Raw genomic sequence first — 20,211 nt, forward strand, 5'->3', positions numbered from 1 at the left:
CATTGTATCGGGCGATGGTGCGTCCGCATCTGGAGTACTGCGTCCAATATTGGTCGCCGTACCTTAAGAAGGATGTGGCAATACTTGAGAGGGTTCAGAGGAGAGCGACACGTCTGATAAAAGATAATAATATGGAAAACCTTTCATACGCTGAGAGAAACTGGGTCTCTTTTCCCTAGAGAAAAGGAGATTTAGAGGGGATATGATAGAGACTTACAAGATCATGAAGGGCATAGAGTAAAGAGGGACAGATTCTTCAAACTTTCTAAGAATAAAAGAACAAGAGGGCATTCGGAAAAGTTGAAAGGGGACAGATTCAGAACGAATGCTAGGAAGTTCTTCTTTACCCAGCGTGTGGTGGACACCTGGAATGCGCTTCCAGAGGACGTAATAGGGCAGAGTACAGTACTGGGGTTCAAGAAAGGATTGGACAATTTCCTGCTGGAAAAGGGGATAGAGGGGTATAGAAAGAGGATTACTGCACAGGTCCTGGACCTGTTGGGCCGCCGCGTGAGCGGACTGCTGGACACGATGGACCTCAGGTCTGACCCAGCGGAGGCACTGCTTATGTTATGTTCTAGAAGAAGGAACACCGATTGGGAAGACCGATCCAAAATGAAGCGACTGCTGAGGACCAGTCACTTACTGTCCCTGCCGACTCTCCTGTTCTCTGCCGCCCTGAAATCCCCCTGCTCTCTGCCGCCCTGCAATCTACTGCCCTGCCTCTCTGCGAGCCCACGGTTTAAACCCAAGAGTTTAAAGCGTGTTCTGTTCCATAAATGATTCCCTTTGGGAGCTGAATAATGTCAACCTGTCCCTATGCCACCTCTCTCCCTTTGTTTTTGTTTATTATTATCTTTATTAGCAATTGCAAAGGGCACACACAGCCAGTATTAAGAAAACACAAAAAAATACAACAGCCAGATAAAACCACAAGTAAAAACCTTTGTTTTGACCTTGCTTTTGTGAAGAGCAAGCGCATGCGCGGATTGCATCTACAGCCAACCAGGATGGTCTATGTGTGCATTGTGTTTGCTCTGCAGCAATCTGTGGGGCATGCATCCAATCAAATAAGTTGTATGAAGACTCTTTAGTGAATCGATCGCCCGGCAAGACTTGGCCACGGATCACCCAACAACGGTGAGTTTAGTGAATCTAGGCCCATGTTTTGTTAACCGAGTTGAGCCCTATTGGAGGGATGAATCGGTATATAAAACCATGGATTGGATTATACCACAACAGCATTTGCTCTCACAACTCATAAATCAATAACCTTTTGTGTGAAAAGTTAACACTGTAAATATTACATTAGGCCCTAAAGTACCAATATGCCATCTAATTAGAAAACAAAACAAGGGGGTCACGTGATGAGGCTTAGCTGAGCGGAGGCTTCCAGCCCGAGCTCCGTTCCCTTCCAGCCCTTCCAGCCTTTTTAAAAGTGCTCACCTCGTGGCCGGGTCTCTATTTTGATCTCCGGGAAAAGCTGACATCTCGCAGCGCACGGGGGTGGCGCGAACTTGCCTCGGGGATAGCGTCGGGTCCTGGGCCATGCCCTCGAAGACTCCGCGGCCCGTAAAATTGCGACAGACCACGCTCCCCTCAAATATGGCGGCCGCCAGCGCGTCTCCAAAAACCACCGTCGCGCTGCAGGAGGAGACAATTAGGGAGCTGACTCGGCATTTGTCGGCCCTTATTGATGACAAATTCGCTCGTTTCCAAGCGGCGGTGGACGAAATGAAGGACTGTGTCGAGCGCCAGGGGTCCCAGATCACTCAACTAGAGCAACGGGTTTCGGCCCGGGAAGATGAGGCGGGGCTGACTGAGACGCGGGTTCGAGATCTGGAGGCCACCTGCAAGTTGCTCCACTCCCGTCTGGAAGACCAGGAGAACAGGGGGCGGCGAAATAACCTGCGGCTCATTGGCCTCCCTGAGCGGGTCAAGGACACGGAGCTGAGAGACCTCATGGAAAAATGGCTGCCTGAACAGGTGGGCTGGCACCCTGAAGCAGGAGGCTGCGTGATTGAGCGGGTGCATCGCATTGGGATGTCGAGAGGGGATGAGGCGCGCCCTAGACCGGTGATTGCCCGATACCTGAATGCAGCTGTCAAGGACCGTATTCTGGCGATGTTCCGCAGATCTGGGACTTTGGCTTACGAAGGGGCGAAGCTCCTGCTCTTCAATGACTACTCGGCTGAAGTGGCGGGAAGACGGAAGGCCTTGGCTCCCTACTGCACGGAGCTCCGGAACCGTGGTATGAAATTTGCTGTCCTCTTTCCAGCCAGGGTCCGGATTCATACATCTGATGGGACTCGTCTGTGCGAGAACAAGGAGGAACTGCAGGCCTTTTTGGCGGAGCGTCGAAGAGAGGCTGCGTCCTGAGTTGTCTGGTCCTGCCATACCAGGTCCTGGCTGCCCCTGACTCCCCTAGGCTCTTATGGGTTCATTCTGTGGACTGGGGGAGTGGGGTGGGGCCATTTGTGACTCTTGGTGCCGAGGGGTGGCCCCTAGGGGGGTTCCCTTGGCCGCTGACTGCCTGCCATGTCCCGGTGCATTTTGGGCCTGTCGCTCTCTGGTGCCTGGACTATGTTTCTCCCCCTGACATGGCTGGCGGACTTTGTGTCGCCCGTAAATGCTGGTTTCTATTGTCCCCGGGGGGGGGGAGCTCTGTTTGTATATTTGTTTATCTGTTTCTTTGCCTACACAGGTTGGGGACATTAATGACTCTATATGTCTGCCTGTCTGTGGAGTGCAGGCACCTCATTTGAGGGCTGCTCACCTTCCTGGGAGTGCTGGAGTCCTGATCTGAACGGGGCTGTTATTCTGGTTGTTCTACGAAGGTTTTTGGGATTTACACTGCATTTCTTATGTTTTTTGCACTGTTCATTGTTTCTCTGTTCTATGTGGATGGGCTGGAGGGGGGTGGGGGAGGGCTATATGGGGATGTTTTTTACCTTTTGGTTTTGGGGGTTGTGGGAGATGGGAGGGAGGGCGAGCCTGTCGGGGGGTAGGGGATGGGAGGGTTGCAATGATATAGTGAAGGGGGAGGGAAACAGGGCGTGGGCTGTGCGGCTGGGGGGGTTTGAGTGGGGGCTGTTTGTGTGTTGGGTATGGGGACTGTCTGTGGGGTGTGATTGGCAGGGAGGGGGGAGGGGGAGGCGGGGTTGTGCGTACTCTTTTCTCCATGGGATCCTCCAGACTTGGCAGGGGAAGAATGTGGTGGTCCGATGGGGGATCTGGAGAGCTTTCCTGCTGCACTCCCCGGGCTTTTCCGTGATAGGGAGGTGGGGGGGTAGGAGTGGATGGGTGGGGGATGCATTATGGGGGGGCTGGGGGTTGGTCTGGCCTTGGAGGAGGGTGGGTTGGGTTAGGGGGTGGGTATCCCCTGGCGACGGGGAGTCTTTCTCTTTCTCTTCTTTTCTTTTTCCCGGAGGGCTATGCTGGGAGGCTCTTTGGGAATATGAGACCCTATGTATTACTTTCTTGTTTCTAGGTAGCTCCCATGGATATGGCTGATCTGACTTATATAACTCTTAATGTGGATGGTCTCCACTCTCCCATCAAACGTAAGAAAGTGCTGTCTTTCCTGGGGAGGGAAAGGGTGTCAGTGGCTTTCCTTCAGGAGACCCACCTTACATCTAGTGAACACTCCAAGTTGGTCAGGGATTGGGTGGGAGAGGCGGTGTACTCTTCTTATAACTCCAGACAGCGTGGGGTCGCGATCCTTTTCAATAAAACGGTGGTGGCAGTTACGCATAAGACCATTGTGGATCCCCAGGGCCGTTTTGTCCTTTGGGCTGGCACCCTACAGGATCGTTCGGTGCTCTTGTGCAACGTTTATGGCCCTAATGTGTATGATCACTCTTTCTTTTCCGCTGTGCTTGCTCATACTTTGGCCTTGCCTAATTACGAGCTCATCCTGGCGGGGGATTTCAACATCACTAGCGATCCCACCCTAGACTGCAGACCTCCGAGGGCGGTGCGGGGAGACAATGAGCGCATCGGCGTAAATTTTTTGATGAGCGAGTTGGGACTGGTAGATGTATGGAGAACTCTCCATCCTGGGGAAGTGGATTTTACGTTTTATTCCGCAGTGCATCATACCCACTCCAGGTTGGATTACATCTTGATACCGTCACAGGTCATTGGTAGGGTGGTACGTACTCACATCCTCGATGTTCCCTTCAGCGATCACGCGGCGGTTTCCCTTACCTTGCACTGGCAGGGTCCTGTCCATGACCGTATCTGGCGCTTGAACCCTTCACTTTATTTAGATAAAACGTTTCATGCTTATCTTGACACGGAATGGGATTTTTACTGTCAAACCAATGGTGGAGGAGAGGTCTCTGATACCATCTTCTGGGAAGCTGCTAAGGCCTTTCTTCGGGGTCGAATTATCGCCTATACGGTGGCACAACGTCGGAAACGCGATGCAGTTTTAGTGTCTCTCACTCGTCAATTACGCTTGTGTAGGAGTGCCTTGCATGCTGCACCTTCGGAGGCTGGTAGGGCGGAATACTTGAGCCTGCGTAAACAAATTGATGTCATTTTTACTGAAAGAGCTATGTCCCATATTGACGTCTACAAGTTTCGGTTGTATCAATGGGGAAATAAGGCGGGCAAATTGTTGGCCAATCTGGTGCGCCCATTTCGTAAGGCTACTCGTATCTCTCGCATAAGGGCGAGCGCTAATATGGTTTACACAGGGGAGGCTGAGATTCAAGACCAATTTGTTCGTTTTTATCGGGATCTCTACGGCCCGGGCCCTTATGATCTGGAGGCGCGTGACACTTTTTTCCGGGACCTTGTATTACCTCGAGTATCGGACCAGCAGTTAAGTCTGCTGAATGCCCCTATTTCGTGTGATGAGATTACAACTGCGGTGGGGGCGTTGAAACTTGCGAAGGCTCCTGGACCGGATGGTATGGGGCCAGAGTTCTATAAGATTCTGAAATTTAAAGTGGGACCGGCATTGGCGGCTATGTACGCTGACATGCAGAATACGGGACGGGTTCTCCCCGCTCAGAACCATGCCCATGTGGTGGTCCTACCAAAGCCTGGTAAGGATCCGGAATTGGTGGGCTCGTACCGGCCGATCTCCCTTTTGAACCAGGACATGAAACTCCTTACGGCAATTCTGGCGCGCCGACTGGCTCAAGTGATTCCTCACTTAGTTCATGCTGACCAGGTGGGCTTTGTCCCGGGTCGATTTGCCTCTGCCAATATCTTGCGGGCGATGGTAGCCCTTGGGGAGGGCAGGACTCGCACAGGGGATGATCTACTGGCTAGCTTGGATGCGGAAAAGGCCTTCGATAAGGTGACTTGGCCTTATCTTTTTTGGGTTGTGCAGCAATTCGGTATTTCTGGGGCCTTTCATCAGTGGATTACTTATCTCTATGCGTCTCCTACGGCCCAGTTGCTTATCAATAAGTGTCGTACGCAGTCCTTCTCGTTGTATAGGGGTACGCGGCAGGGATGCCCATTGTCTCCGCTTTTGTTTATCCTGTCTTTGGAGCCTCTGGCCCAAAAGATTAGGACCTGTTCAGATATTTCGGGCATCCGGGTGGGCGCTGAGGAGTGTAAGGTCTCTCTTTTTGCGGACGATATGCTGATCTTTGTGAGTAGGGCGCGGGAATCGATTCCCTGTCTGACTGCCCTTATTGGGCAGTTTGGGGCATTCTCGGGACTTTGCATTAATTTTAGTAAGTCAGAGGCCCTTCCAGTCTCCTCCCCGTGTGCCTCGCGTTCTGATCCTGGATTTCCATTCCGTTGGGCTGCGGGGGAACTCAAATACCTGGGTATTTTCCTCGGAGCAGACTGGTCCACGGTGTATCGCCGGAACATATCTGATCGTTTGAAAACTTTGCAAGACTCATGTGTGCGATGGGGTGAGCTGCCTCTATCTTTGTGCGGCAGAATTGCTTTGGTGAAGATGGTGCTGCTCCCCAAACTCCTTTATCCTTTGCAGATGCTCCCTTTCTGGATTAAGGCGGGGGATGAGCGTCTCTATCGATCTACTATTAGCTCCTTTATTTGGCATAATCGGAGGGCAAGAATTAGTTGGCGGAAGCTTATTCTGAGTAGGGAGGGGGGGGGGCTGGCTTTACCAGATCTACGCTTGTACAATGTCGCCGCCCTGATGAGATGGGTCCATGAGCTTTATACGGAGGTTCCTCGTTTTGCCCCAGGGGGGCTGTTTGATTTCTGGACGACACCTCATAGAGCTTTTGCTTGTTTGACTTGCCCTCGGTGGAGGCTCCCTCGCTTGGGTCTTGCTTCGGTTTGGTTCCTTCCCCTTTGTAGGGCACTGCGGTGGTGGAGGCACAGGATTGGTCAGGGACAGGGCAACTGGGCTCTTCAACTGATCAGCCACAATCCTGATTTTCCCCCGGGGGTGGGACCCACAGCGGGAGTGGTGACGCGATTCGGCCCCTGTTTCTGTCTGGGTCATGTGTCTGCGCTGAGCTCTGGTCCTTTTGTTTTTCCCTCCTTTGACACCCTACGTATTAAGTGGGACTTGCCGCGCATGCCCTTTTTCGCTTACCTCCAGTTGCGGCATTTTTACATGGCTAGCCTGCGGCGCACTCCTGGGGGTGGCTCTTTTTTACGGGTGGACCTGATTTTCTTGTCCGTACCTCCGGCTCACAATTCCTTATCCTTTTGGTATCGGACGGCAAGGGCGGAGAGGGCAAATACTTTGTTGCCTGACCTGGCTGCTCGATGGTCTGGAGAATTGGGGGAGGAGGTCACGTCGGGGGAGCTTCAAGCTTGCTTCTCCGGGGTTACTTCGGGGGCCCGCAGTGTACAGCTCCAGGAACTTCAGTTCAAATTGCTCCATCGTACCTTTTTTACCCGACTTCGGGGTCTGCAGGCGGGTTTGTGGGATTCAGCGGATTGTACGAAGTGTGAGCGTGCGTCGGGGACACTGTTGCACATGATCATTGAGTGTCCGTCCCTGGGTGTTTTCTGGAATGGGGTCTTGGACTTTCTTGTTCTGATCTTGGGGGTGCCAGTCCAATGGTCTTATCGGATTTTGGTTTTGGGCCATGGGGTGGAGTTCTTGGATCAGGGTTTCACTGCTGCTCAGTGGCGATTTGTCTATGTCGCTCTCCTGGTTGCCAAGCGGGGGGTCCTTAGCAAATGGATCGATGTGGAACCACCGGTATTAGTGGGGTGGCATCGGGCCTTGAGGGAGGTGGCACATTGGGAGCTGAGGGGTATACGGGGACAGACGGGGGGGCAGACCCTGTTGTATCAGTCTATCTGGGAGCGGGCCCTTGCTGAGCTTCCTGCGCCTGCTGCTCCCGTTTGAAGCTGTTCCTCCCTTCCTTTCCTTTCTTTCCTCTCTTCCCTTTTCTTTTCTTTTCTTTCCTTTTTCTTCTTTCTGCCTTTTCTTACTACCTTTTTCTCTTTCTTTCTCCATTCTCCAGTCGCTGGGGGGGGGGGGGTAGTAGGGTGGTTTTGGGCTGATTTGGGGGGGGGGGGGGGGGATTCTTCTTCTTGGGGAAAATGAAGGAGGTATGCGGCCAACTTGGTTCTTCTTACGGGTTGTTTGGTGGGTGTTGGGTCTTGAGGGTCCTGGCTGATATCGGGGAGTTTAGGGGGGGGGGGGGGCTTGCTGTTCATTTGGTGTGCCTGGATGATTCAGTCCCTCTCTCCTATATCCTTCCTTTCTTCCTGGCTCATCGGCCTTTTGCATTGTGTACCGTTTTCTTCCCTTGTATTTTATACTTTGTACCTGGCACCTTGTACCTGATTATGGTTCGGTTGTATTTCCATTGCTTGATTGTTTGTCGGTATGCTCCTTCTTAATAAAAACGTTTTAAACCAAAAAAAAAAAGAAAACAAAACAAGATCTCTACACTGATATGCTGGCAATACACCGTACCTTGGCCACACGCACAAAACAGACAGATCTTCAACAAATATGAAACAAGGGATCACAGATCACAAACAGAGATACAAAGGCAAAAATCTGAACCATACTACACATCCCACTGAATGATCCCAAAGATGACATATTCCAAGTGAACAAATTCTGAATAAAATATTTTTCTACCTTTGTGTAATTGATTTTATCACTCACTTTTGTCCGTGTCTCTTTTCAGCTTTTCTCTGTTTATTTCTGTTCTTTCCAGAGTCTCCTGTCCATTTGATGTTTTTTTCTCTTGTCCACCATTTATCATCCCTATCCATCCTGTTCAGCATCTCCCAGTTGTGTCCCTATCGTGCCCTGTCCTGCATCTACCTCTATCCCTCCCCTATGACCAGCATTGCCCCTATTTTGGCCCCCAATGTCTAACATTGCTCCTATCCTTTCTCTGTCCAGCACTGCTTCTCTCTGTTACTGTCCCTATGCTTCCTCCATGCTTCGTCTCTGTCTTCCTTATCCCAACCCTCTCAATGGCCCCAGGTTGTGGAATGCATCTCTTTCTGCAGTGCAGCCTCCTCTCTTTTCCTTCAATCTGGTTTTATTTTTTTTTCTCTCTCTCTCTCCCTCCAGCATTTCTCCCCCTCTCTTCTCCTCCCCCAGTCTGGCCTGTCTCTCTCTCTCTCTCTCATCCCTCTAATACACCCTACTGGTCCAGCATATCTCCATTTCCATCACCCGGGGTCTAGTACCCCTTCCTGTCTGTCCCTTCTTCCTTCCCCTGGGTTCAACAGAACCTCTTCCTGTCTTTCCCTTCCTCCCCACAGATCTAGCAGAACCTCCCCCTGTTTGTCTCTTCCTACTTCCCCTAGGTCCATCAGCATCTCTTCCTATCCATTCCTCTCTCCCCCACCTCGGGTCTAACAGACACTTCTCCCTATCCATCTTTTCTACCCCCAATCTAGCAGACACTTTTCCCGGTCCATCCCTTCTACCTTCCTTCCCTTCCTCCCTCCCTCCCTCTTCAGGTCCAGCAGACACTTCTCTTTGTCCATGAGACAGTTCTTCTTGTGCATCCCTTCCCCTCTGGGTCCAGTAGATACTTCTCCTGTCCATTTCATCCTCTTCCCCTCTACTTTGTCAAGCATCACATCTTAACCTACCCCCTTCCCCTGGATCTAGTGCCCGTCTCTCTCCTTCATTTTCCCTCCCCCCCACCCCATGGTCTGTTCTCCTAACCTCAATCGCTGCTGTGTAGCAACACTGCAGCAATTAAAACAGGCTGCTTCAGGGCTTTCCCTGTGATGCATCCCGCCTGCGTGGTAACAGAAAGAGGCATTAAAGGAGGTGAGGCACATCACAGGGAAGGCCCTGATGCAGCCTGTTTTAATCATTGCTGTGTTGCTGCCAGCATCGATTGAAGATTATGAAAATGGACCACGGGGGAGGGGAGGAGCAGGATGAAGGAGAGGTGGGAGAAATACCAGCATTTGGATCAGCCTTAACAACGCCAACAGCACAAAACAGTGGCTGGATAAGATGGCGCTTCAGCTGGGGAGGCTTAGCTTCTATTTTAAACTCCTTATAATCCAGTTTGACCAGTACAATGATTATTTTTGGCCCTCCTGGGATCAGTGAAACAAAAAAAAAAATATTTAAACCAACTGAGCCGCATTGGCACTAGATTACACTAAAGTGCAAATTTTAAATGAAAATATTTCCCAGAATCCCTACCTTTCTCCTAACCCACCAGGAGCAAAGCCAGCCTGCTGGGAGGGAGGTGGGGGGACAGGTAGTCAGTGTTGGTCTGTGTTATCTGCAGGACCCCAGGGAAGGAGGGAAACAACAGGAGGAGGATCTGGATAACAAAGCAGAGTACAGTGGTACCTCAGAATCCGAGCGCCCCAGAACTCGAACGCTTTGGAATCCGAACTTTTTTTTTATAGTAAATTTTGCCCCAGAATCCAAACTCTGCTTTGGAATCGGAACGCCCTGCACATTGTATGTGTGTGTTTCTGCCCCAGAATCTGAATGCTGCTTTGGAATATTTGACCTTAAAATCCAGTGTATTTACTGTTAAAATTTGAGTTTGTGGGACCCAGGAACAGATTAATCCAGTTTCCATTATTTTCAATGGGAAAAATTGTATTGGAACTCTAACGCTTTGGAACTCTAATGGGGTTCTGGAACGGATTAAGTTCGGATTCCAAGGTAACACTGTAATTTTTCTTTGATGACTCTAGTCTGCCCACCCCAGCTGCACTCCTTCCTCTCCTTTTCTGTATGTAGGGAAGGAGGGGTTCGATTGGGAAGCAGAGTGTGTCCTTTGCTCTTTCTGCTGCAAACACTGCTCATCCCTTTATCTCCTGTTGCTTGCAGGCTGCTGTGGAGGGGAAGGGTTGGAGTAGGAGGCAGAGGGCTGTTCTTTGCAGAGAGAAATTTCTTACATAGAAAGGGCTGTGGCTCACAGGTTGAGCTGCTGCCTCTGCACCTAGAGGTTGTGAGATCAAATTCCGGTGCTGCTCCTTGTGACCCTGGGCAAGTCACTTAATCCTCCAGTGTCCACTGCTTTGAAAATGATGCATGTGGGAAAGAGGAACCCGAACTATAGTTACACGATGCAGGGTTCTTTGTTAGGAGTCACTGCCCAGGAAAAGGATCTAGATGTCATCATTGAAACCCTCAACTCAGTGTGAGACAGCGGTTAAGAAAGCAAATGGAATATCAGGAAAGGAATGGAAAACAAAGATGAAAATGTTATAATGCCCTTGTATCGCTCTATGGTACGGCTGCACCTCGATTACTGTGTGCCGTTCTGGTCGCCACATCTCAAAAAAGATATAGCGGAATTAGAAAAGGTACAGAGAAGGGTAACGAAAATGATAAAAGGGATGGGATGACTTCCCTATGAGGAAAGATTAAAGCAGCTAGGGCTCTTCAGCTTGGAGAAGAGACGGCTCAGGGGTGATATGATATAGATCTATAAAATACTGAGTGGTGTGGAAAGGGTAGATGTGAATCGTTTGTTCACTCTTTCCCAAAATACTAAGGCTAGGGGGCATGCGATGAAGCTACTAAGTAGTAGATTTAAAACAAACTGGAGAAACTCCTATGTACCCAAAGCCTGGTGCCATCAAGAAGGCTTTAGGTACATAGGCGGATGGGGTAATACATGGAAAAACAAGAAACTATATTGCAATGACATCTTACATATAGAAGGCAAAAGAATCCTTGTGAAAAATTCAGACGACGTGTTTCTAGGCGTTTAAACTAGAAGGTGAGGGTGGCGTTGGTGGCCATTCCCAGCAAAAGACAATATGTAATGACAGTAAAGGTAGCAATACAAGCAACAATCATAGCAAATCACTACTTAACAATGCAACAGGAAGTGGAATTAATACAAAAAAACTGTAGAAAAAATGAGATTACTGTTGAAAGGTAGCTGGAAAGCAATGCGCACAGTCTAAGTGACAAAGTTCATGATCTGCAAGCCCTGTTAGAGGCAGACTTGGATATTGTTGCTATCACCAAGACATGGTTCAGCGATTCCCATGGATGGGATGCAAATATACTGGGCTATAATCTTTTTAGGAAAGATAAGAGATGGGCAAAAAGGTGGAGGAGTAGCTCTCTATGTAAAGACAATATCCAAGCGACTGAAAGCAGGGGAACTGGGGAAAGGAAGAAGCAGTATGGATCACTCTGAAAAGAGAAGATGGATCTTCTAGCTACGTGGGTTTTGTCTACGGACCTCCAACGCAATCAAAGCAAGCTGATAGAGATCTAGTGGCAGATATAGAAAAATTGGGAAAGAAAGGGGAGGAGCTGTTGTTGGGTGACCAACTGGAAAGTTCCGTCAGCAGAATCGGAAAGAAGTAGAGAAATCGTGGACACCTTTCAAGGGGCTCTGCTCGGACAAATGGCTACAGAACCCACGAGGGAAAAAGCGATAATGGATCTGGTCCTCCCAAATGGAGTGTTTCTCTAATGTCCGAACAGGGTGCCCACCTGGAAAGTAGCGATCATCAAATGGTTTGGTTTGATGTAACACCTGAAGTGGAGGACAGCCACACAAAACTCAAAGTCCTGGATTTCAAACATGCGGACTTTAGAAAAAAATGGGAGGAGTACCTGAAGAAAGAGCTGATAGGATGGGAAGGTATAAGAGAAGTGGAAAAACAGTGGTCCAAGCTGAAAGGAATAATAAAAATGGCTACCGACCTTTAAGTGAGGAAAATAAACAAAAAACAAGAGAAAAAGGAAACCGATATGGTTTTCTAAACTAGTGGCAGAGAAAATAAAGGCAAAAAAGAGTTTGCATTCCTGAAATATTAAAAAAAATCAAGAGGAGAAATACAGAAAGTACTACTGGATGAAACTGAAGGAAACCAAGAGAGAGATACGTCTGACAAAAGCGCAGGCAGAAGAGCAAATGGCTAGAAACATAGAACATGATGGCAGAAAAGGGCCACAGCCCATCTAGTCTGCCCACACTAATGGCCCACCCCCTAACTACCTCCATGAAGAGATCCCACCTGCCAATCCCATCTTTTCTTAAAATCTGGCATGCTGCTGGCCTCAATTACCTGTTGTGGAAGATTATTCCAGCAGTCAACCACCCTTTCGGTGAAGAAATATTTTCTGGTGTCGCCATGAAATTTCCCACCCCTGATTTTCAACGGATGCCCTCTTGTTGCCGTGGGTCCTTTAAGGAAAAAGAGATCCTCTTCCACCTTGATACGGCCTGTGACATATTTGAACGTCTCGATCATATCTCCCCTTTCTCTGCATTCCTCGAGTGAGTACAGCTGCAACTTACCCAGTCGTTCCTCATACGGGAGATCCTTGAGACCCGAGACCATCCTGGTGGCCATTCGCTGAACCGACTCAACTCTCCGCACATCTTTTTGATAATGCAGCCTCCAGAATTGTACACAGTATTCCAGATGGGGTCTCACCATGGATCTGTACAACGGCATTATGACCTCGGGCTTACGGCTGACGAAACTTCTACGGATACAGCCCATGATTTGTCTAGCCCTGGATGAAGCTTTCTCCACTTGATTGGCAGTCTTCATGTCTTCGCTAATGATCACCCCCAAGTCACGTTCTGCTATAGTCCTTGGGGGTGAAAGGGGGAGACACATTTCTTTTCAGGTATATTGGTGAAAGGGGGGAAAACAAAAAATGGAATTGCGAAACTATGGACCACTATGTTGAGCGTGATGAAGAAAAAGCAAATGTGCTAAACAAGCACTTCTATTCTGTATTCTCGAAAGAAAACCCTGGAGAAGGACCGCAAGTGGCTGGCAACGTTACACATGAGATAATGTCACGTCCACGCATGTGACGTCACTGCATTGCATCAACACATGTGCAGATGGCCTCCCCCCAGATCGAATCTGGGGAATCTAAGTCATCTGAGGAAATACTTTTTTTTACGGAAAGGGTGGTAGAGTGCCAGGTTTTGAAAAGAGGACATGTGCGGGAAAAACTGGACGTCAATGGTAACCCTAGGTATATCAAATCTATGACTCTTGACCCAGGAAACAGTTTGGCCACTCGCCCAACCTGCAGCATTGTCTTGATATGAAAAACAATGCGAGTTGTTTCTGGATCTAGGTGGGAGAAGTGAAATTATTTTGGAAGCAGAAAAATAGGCGGGGGAGGGCTAAATTGTTGGTGTTCGATTAATTTTCAATCTGAAAAAATCAGATCATGTCACACCTTATTATCAAAGACTAGTTTCAAGTTTATTGGGATTTGTTATCTATGCAATATCATATTTCAATGCGTATAACAATTGTTTTTAAAATAACAATTAACAAATTGGGGAGGACAAAACAAGATAATATAGACAAATTTTGGCATTCTATTACAAATTGATACAAAAGGCAAAGGGGGTGAACTACAACTTTTAAGAAAAGAAAAAGAAACATTTAAGGAAAAACACATATGTTGGGGTCATGTAAAACATATATGGTAGGATCTCAAATCCAGAATATAAGTAAAATAAAGAATATTTTGGTGACCAACACATAATACTCATTAAAAACTAGGATTTAGTACTTGTAGCTAATGTTTTCTATGCATTGAAAGCGTCCTTGTACAAAAAGCTTTTAAGGGAGCGCTTGAATTTTTCTAAAGAAGGTTCATTACGTAAAAATAGTGGTAAATTGTTCCAGAGCTGGGGTGCTATGACCGAAAAGATAGTGGATCTCCTGGTCCCTATTATTTTTAAAGACAGAATAGTTGGTAGATGTTGTTGTGTTGATCTGAGTGTCCTGGATGAAGAGTATGGTATCAAAAAACGGTCCAAAAATAACGGCACATGTGATTGTTGAATTTTGAATGTTAACAGTATGATTTTAAAAGTTATTCTGTGTGCGATTGGTAGCCAATGAGCAGTTTGCGCAATGAGCAATAAAAACAAGAGAAAAAGGAAGCCGATATGGTTCTCCAACCTAGTGGCTGAGAAAATAAAGGCGAAAGAGTTGGCGTTCATGAAATATAAAAAAACCCAAGAAGAGGAGAGCAGAAAGGACTACAGGGTGAAACTGAAAGAAGCCAAGAGGGAGATACGTTTGGCGAAGGCACAGGCGGAAGAACAAATGTCTAAAAATGTAAAAAAGGGAGATAAAAATTTTTTCAGATATATTAGTGAAAGGAGGAAGATAAAAAATGGAATTGATAGGCTAAAAGATGCTGGGAACAAATATGTGGAGAGTGATGAGGAGAAAGCAAATGTGCTAAACAAATACTTCTGTTCTGTGTTCACAGAAGAAAATCCTGGAGAAGGACCGAGATTGTCTGGCAAAGTTACACGAGAAAATGGAGTAGATTCTGCGCTGTTCACGGAGGAGGATGTTTATGAGCAACTTGAAAAACTGAAGGTGGACAAAGCGATGGGACCAGACGGGATCCATCCCAGGATACTAAGGGAGCTCAGAGAGGTTCTGGCGAGTCCTATTAAAGACTTGTTCAACAAATCTCTGGAGACGGGAGTGATTCCTGGGGATTGGAGGAGAGCGGATGTGGTCCCTATTCATAAAAGTGGTCACAGGGATGAAGCAGGAAACTACAGGCCGGTGAGCCTCACTTCAGTTATTGGAAAAATAATGGAAGTGTTGCTGAAAGAAAGGATAGTGTACTTCCTTGAATCTAATGGGTTACAGGATCCGAGGCAACATGGCTTTACAAAAGGTAAATCGTGCCAAACGAACTTGATTGAATTTTTTGATTGTGTGACCAGAGAGCTGGATCGAGGACATATGCTAGATGTAATTTACTTGGATTTCAGCAAAGCCTTTGATACAGTTCCTCATAGGAGGCTATTGAACAAACTTGAAGGGCTGAAGTTAGGACCCAAAGTGGTGAACTGGGTCAGAAACTGGCTGTTGGACAGACGCCAGAGGGTGGTGGTTAATGGAAGTCACTCGAAGGAAGGAAAGGTGACTAGTGGAGTCCCTCAGGGTTCGGTGCTGGGGCCAATCCTGTTCAATATGTATGTGAGTGACATTGCTGAAGGGTTAGAAGGAAAAGTGTGCCTTTTTGCAGATTTGTAACAGAGTAGACACCGAAGAGAGAGTGGAAAATATGAAAAAGAATCTGCAAAAGTTAGAGGAATGGTCTAATGCCTGGCAACTAAAATTCAATGCAAAGAAATGCAGAGTAATGCATTTGGGGATTAATAATAGGAAGGAACCGTATATGCTGGGAGGAGAGAAGCTGATATGCACGGACGGGGAGAGGGACCTTGGGGTGATAGTGTCCGAAGATCTAAAGGTGAAAAAACAGTGTGACAAGGCAGTGGCTGCTGCCAGAAGGATGCTGGGCTGTATAAAGAGAGGCGTGGTCAGTAGAAGGAAGAAGGTGTTGATGCCCCTGTACAGGTCATTGGTGAGGCCCCACTTGGAGTATTGTGTTCAGTTTTGGAGACCGTATCTGGCGAAAGACGTAAGAAGACTTGAGGCGGTCCAGAGGACGGCGATGAAAATGATAGGAGGCTTGCGCCAGAAGACGTATGAGGAGAGACTGGAAGCCCTGAATATGTATACCCTAGAGGAAAGGAGAGACAGGGGAGATATAATTCAGACGTTCAAATACTTGAAGGGTATTAACATAGAACAAAATCTTTTCCAGAGAAAGGAAAATGGTAAAACCAGAGGACATAATTTGAGGTTGAGGGGTGGTAGATTCAGGGGCAATGTTAGGAAATTCTACTTTACGGAGAGGGTAGTGAATGCCTGGAATGCGCTCCCGAGAGAGGTGGTGGAGAGTAAAACTGTGACTGAGTTCAAAGAAGCGTGGGATGAACACAGAAGATTTAGAATCAGAAAATAATATTAAATATTGAACTAGGCCAGTTACTGGGCAGACTTGCACGGTCTGTGTCTGTGTATGGCCGTTTGGTGGAGGATGGGCAGGGGAGGGCTTCAATGGCTGGGAGGGTGTAGATGGGCTGGAGTAAGTCTTAACAGAGATTTTGGCAGTTGGAACCCAAGCACAGTACCGGGTAAAGCTTTGGATTCTTGCCCAGAAATAGCTAAGAAGAAAAATTTAAATAAAATTAAAAAAAAAATTAAATTGAATCAGGTTGGGCAGACTGGATGGACCATTCGGGTCTTTATCTGCCGTCATCTACTATGTTATGTTACTATGGTGTAACGTGGTCATTTTTTTTGGAATTTGTTATAATTTTTATTGCTGTATTTTGTATTATCTGTAGTCTCCTAATTTCTTTATTGGTTATGCCATGGTATAAGGTATTGCAATAGTCTAGCCTAGAAATGATTAATGAGTGGATTAAAGTTTTAGGTTACCAGTCAAGGTCAGAGTGGGATTGAGGTTTGGTTGTATATGCTATAAAGTCTTGCATGGTTTAGCACCTGATTATCTTGTGGATCATTTTTTATTCAATAATTCACAACGCCCAAGACGTAATTGTAATTTGTTTGCTTTTCCATCGGTAAAAGGGTCGTTTATACAAGAGCTATTTTTTAAAGACTCCTAATCTTTTTCAGGCAGCTTCTTGTGATAAAGAGTTTGTAAATGTATTTACCTAAGTCAGGGGTGTCCAATGTCGGTCCTCGAGGGCCGCAGTCCAGTCGGGTTTTTAGGATTTCCCCAATGAATATGCATGAGATCTATTTGCATGCACTGCTTTCAATGCATATTCATTGGGGAAATCCTGAAAACCCGACTGGACTGCGGCCCTCGAGGACCGACATTGGACACCCCTGACCTAAGTGATTTACATTCAGGTACTCAAGCATTTGTCCCTATCTGTCCTGGTGGGCTCACACTCTACCTAATGTACCTGAGGCAATGGGGGATTAAGTGATTTGCCCAGGGTCACAAGCAGCAGCATAGGATTTGAACTCGCAACCTCAGGGTGCAGAGACTGTAATTCTAATCACTATGACACACGCAATAATCTGTTAGCTAGCTCTGTCTCTTACCAGCAAGTCAGGAAATTACTGAAAACCTACTTATTTAAGAAATTTCTGTAATTTCTAGGTCATTTGTTTTTATTGTCAATTTTCTTTTGTAAACTGCATAGAACTCCTAAACTACTGCAGTATATAAATACATTTTTATGTTATGTGTGCGTGTTATGGAACAGATGCTGAATGATCTTTAATCTTTAATCATAACCATTAGATATTGGTCTTTTGCTTAACTGAGTTTCTTCCTAACAAGTACCCAAGATCGGTCAGAGATTAACCCTTTAACTGGCAGATGGTGAAACGGTTGCTTTATGTAACTTGACTTTGAACGAGCACAATAGTGCCAAGGTAACAGGCATTTGGAGATGCAGATCTCCCATAAGAGCCATAGAAATGCACGTTGCGTCTGAGCAACAATGCCAAATAAAGGGTTAAACTCACAAACTTCCAACTGACGTATCCAGTGACTTTTGCCATGACTAGGGTTACCAGATTTTACTTTAGTAAAATCCAGATCCCTAGACCCTCCCCCTAGGCCAGGGGTCTCAAAGTCCCTCCTCGAGGGCCGCAATCCAGTCGGATTTTCAGGATTTCCCCAATGAATATGCATTGAAAGCAGCGCATGCGCATAGATCTCATGCATATTCATTGGGGAAATCCTGAAAATCCGACTGGATCCCGGCCTTCGAGGACCGGAGTTGCCCATGTCAGCTTTAGACTGTAACAATATAGAACAGAGATCTCAAAGTCCCTCCTTGAGCGCCGCAATCCAGTCGGGTTTTCAGGATTTCCCCAATGAATATGCATTGAAAGCAGCGCATGCACATAGATCTCATGCATATTCATTGGGGAAATCCTGAAAACCCGACTGGATTGCGGCCCTCGAGGAGGGACTTTGAGACCCCTGCCCTAGTCCTACCTCATCCCTGCCCTGTTACACTCGTCCCGCCCAAGCCCCGCCCCAGCCCTACCGCTCGCTTTCGTCAGGCAGAAGGGCATCCGCGCATGTGCGGATGCCCACCTGCTCAATGCGATTCCAAGAAAGCTTTTCAAAACCCAGACAAAAGTGCCAGGTTTTGAAAAGCCGTCCGGACCCCCGGACATGTCCTCGAAAAGGAGGACATACGGGAAAATCCTGACATCTGGTAACCCTATCTATGACACCACCAACCACCCAACTTCTGACCCGCATAGCAACATAGGAAAGAAAAAGTCTTCTACTTGCTTTCCTTACTTGAGTCCACCAGTGGGGACAGTGTGGCATTTCTTGTGCTCCACCAGCTGCTCAGGGGTCTTCAAGAACTTGTGGCACACATCGCACTCGTACATCCTCGTTATCAAATGAATCTGAAGGTGGCGCTCAAACATAGTCTTTGTTTTACAGACAAAGTTGCAGAAAACGCATTCGAACCCTGAAAATGAAGGGCATGAACCCGGTTTTACACACCATTAGTTCTAAAACGCCGCAGCCTCTCTTGTTCTTTGAGAGGTTTGGGTCTATTTCCTTTACCTTTGTCAGACTTCTCATCTGTGTTTAAGGTGGATGGGGTACCAGGCACTACGGAAATCAGTAGCAGATTGCTGAAAACCTGGTGTTTTGGGGCGCCATCTGAGTCGTCTTTGCTGTTTGCAGAATCACTCAAGGCAGACAGCGAGGATGATGAAGGGCTGTTTGAGTCACTAGGGGTCTTCCTTCCTTCACCTGAAGGCAGAAAAAGTGAACACTAATTATTAAAAGAGTCCCAGAACTGGGGTTTGCATCTCTCAACCATATCTGATTGAGCAAAGAGCAGCAACACTCATGCCCTGGGCTTACAATTATGACAAACAAAACATGCTATGTTTGTTGTAAGTTTCCAAGAACAGGGCAGCCAGTTGGTCACAAATTTGAATTTTGGTGGTAAAATCAGTTGGTCTCTGTGTTTTTTCCCCATGGAATGGAAAAGTATCAGGTGAGTTTAAAGATGGTCTCCCCGTGAAACTGGGTTATATTTTCTCTCAGGGTTTCCACAGCTGGCATCATGCTTACTGCCGGTTTCCGGGTCTTGCTGCGTGGACCCACTATTTACAAAGAGAAACCGCATACCTCGAAGCATACCCTGAAGAAAGCCACAGCATGAAGGCTGAAGCATCAATTTCTATCTGATAAGATGCAGTGAAACCCGGAAACCTGAAACAAGCCTGATGCCAGCTGCGAAAATCCTGAGAAAACATATAACCCAGCTTCACGGGAAGAAATCTTTAAACTCACCAGAGACTTTTCCATTTTATTGGGGTGGGGGGGGAAGAGACCAACTGATTTTCCTACACAAAATTCAAATTGGTGACCAACGGACTGCCCTGTTCCCAATCAGGTTAGTGGACCCACTATTTACAAAGACAAACTGCAGACCTCAAAGCATACCCTGAAGAAAGTCACAGCATGATAGCCAAAACATTGGTTTCTACCTGACAAGACACAGCGAGACCGGGAAACCTGCAACAAGCTGGATGCCAGCTACGGAAACCCTGAGAGAACAGAAAACATGCTTTGTCCCATCTATACTATGACCTAGTGGTTCTGAGATCCCGGGTATATTTTTTTGCTCTTCTAAATGGTCGTTTGCTGCTCAGTTTGAACATTAATATGAAATCATATTCAAAGTGATTCTATAACAGGATGGCTGGTAGGAGACTGTTGTATAAAGGAATGTAAGTGCTTATAGAATATTAGTATAACTGAGTATATGCATGCCTAAAATTTAAGTGCAAGCTCTTATATCAATCACCACCATGCTCACAGCTAAATCTCAGCGATACATACACAACTAAAATGGTGTGTGGTCTTCAAGATAACGCGTATGGGGACAGACTTAAAAATCTCAATCCGTCTACTTTGGATGAAAGGCGGGAGAG

The 20,211-nt window shown here is 47.1% G+C and overlaps 1 protein-coding gene across 6 annotated transcripts in view; it reads right to left on the bottom strand.

Annotated features, from left to right (window-relative positions):
• Positions 1-20,211, bottom strand: part of ZNF827 (zinc finger protein 827) — a 290,810-nt gene that overhangs the window by 12,377 nt on the left and 258,222 nt on the right. For 5 of the 6 annotated variants that reach the window (XR_004539050.1, XM_033940095.1, XM_033940085.1 and 2 more), the window contains exons 12-13: positions 18,827-19,018; positions 18,551-18,728 (exon numbers count right to left, since the gene is read on the bottom strand). Coding sequence is in view for 5 of the 6 variants with exons in the window: in XM_033940095.1 (XP_033795986.1) it covers positions 18,551-18,728; positions 18,827-19,018 (370 nt within the window). In the remaining variant the exon portion in view is untranslated. Of the gene's footprint in view, positions 1-18,541; positions 18,729-18,826; positions 19,019-20,211 lie in introns of all 6 variants that reach the window. The other variant, XM_033940119.1, reaches the window with a different exon arrangement.

The sequence above is a fragment of the Geotrypetes seraphini genome, chromosome 1 (assembly GCF_902459505.1).
Source record: "Geotrypetes seraphini chromosome 1, aGeoSer1.1, whole genome shotgun sequence".
In the NCBI taxonomy this organism is placed as follows: Eukaryota; Metazoa; Chordata; class Amphibia; order Gymnophiona; family Dermophiidae; genus Geotrypetes; species Geotrypetes seraphini.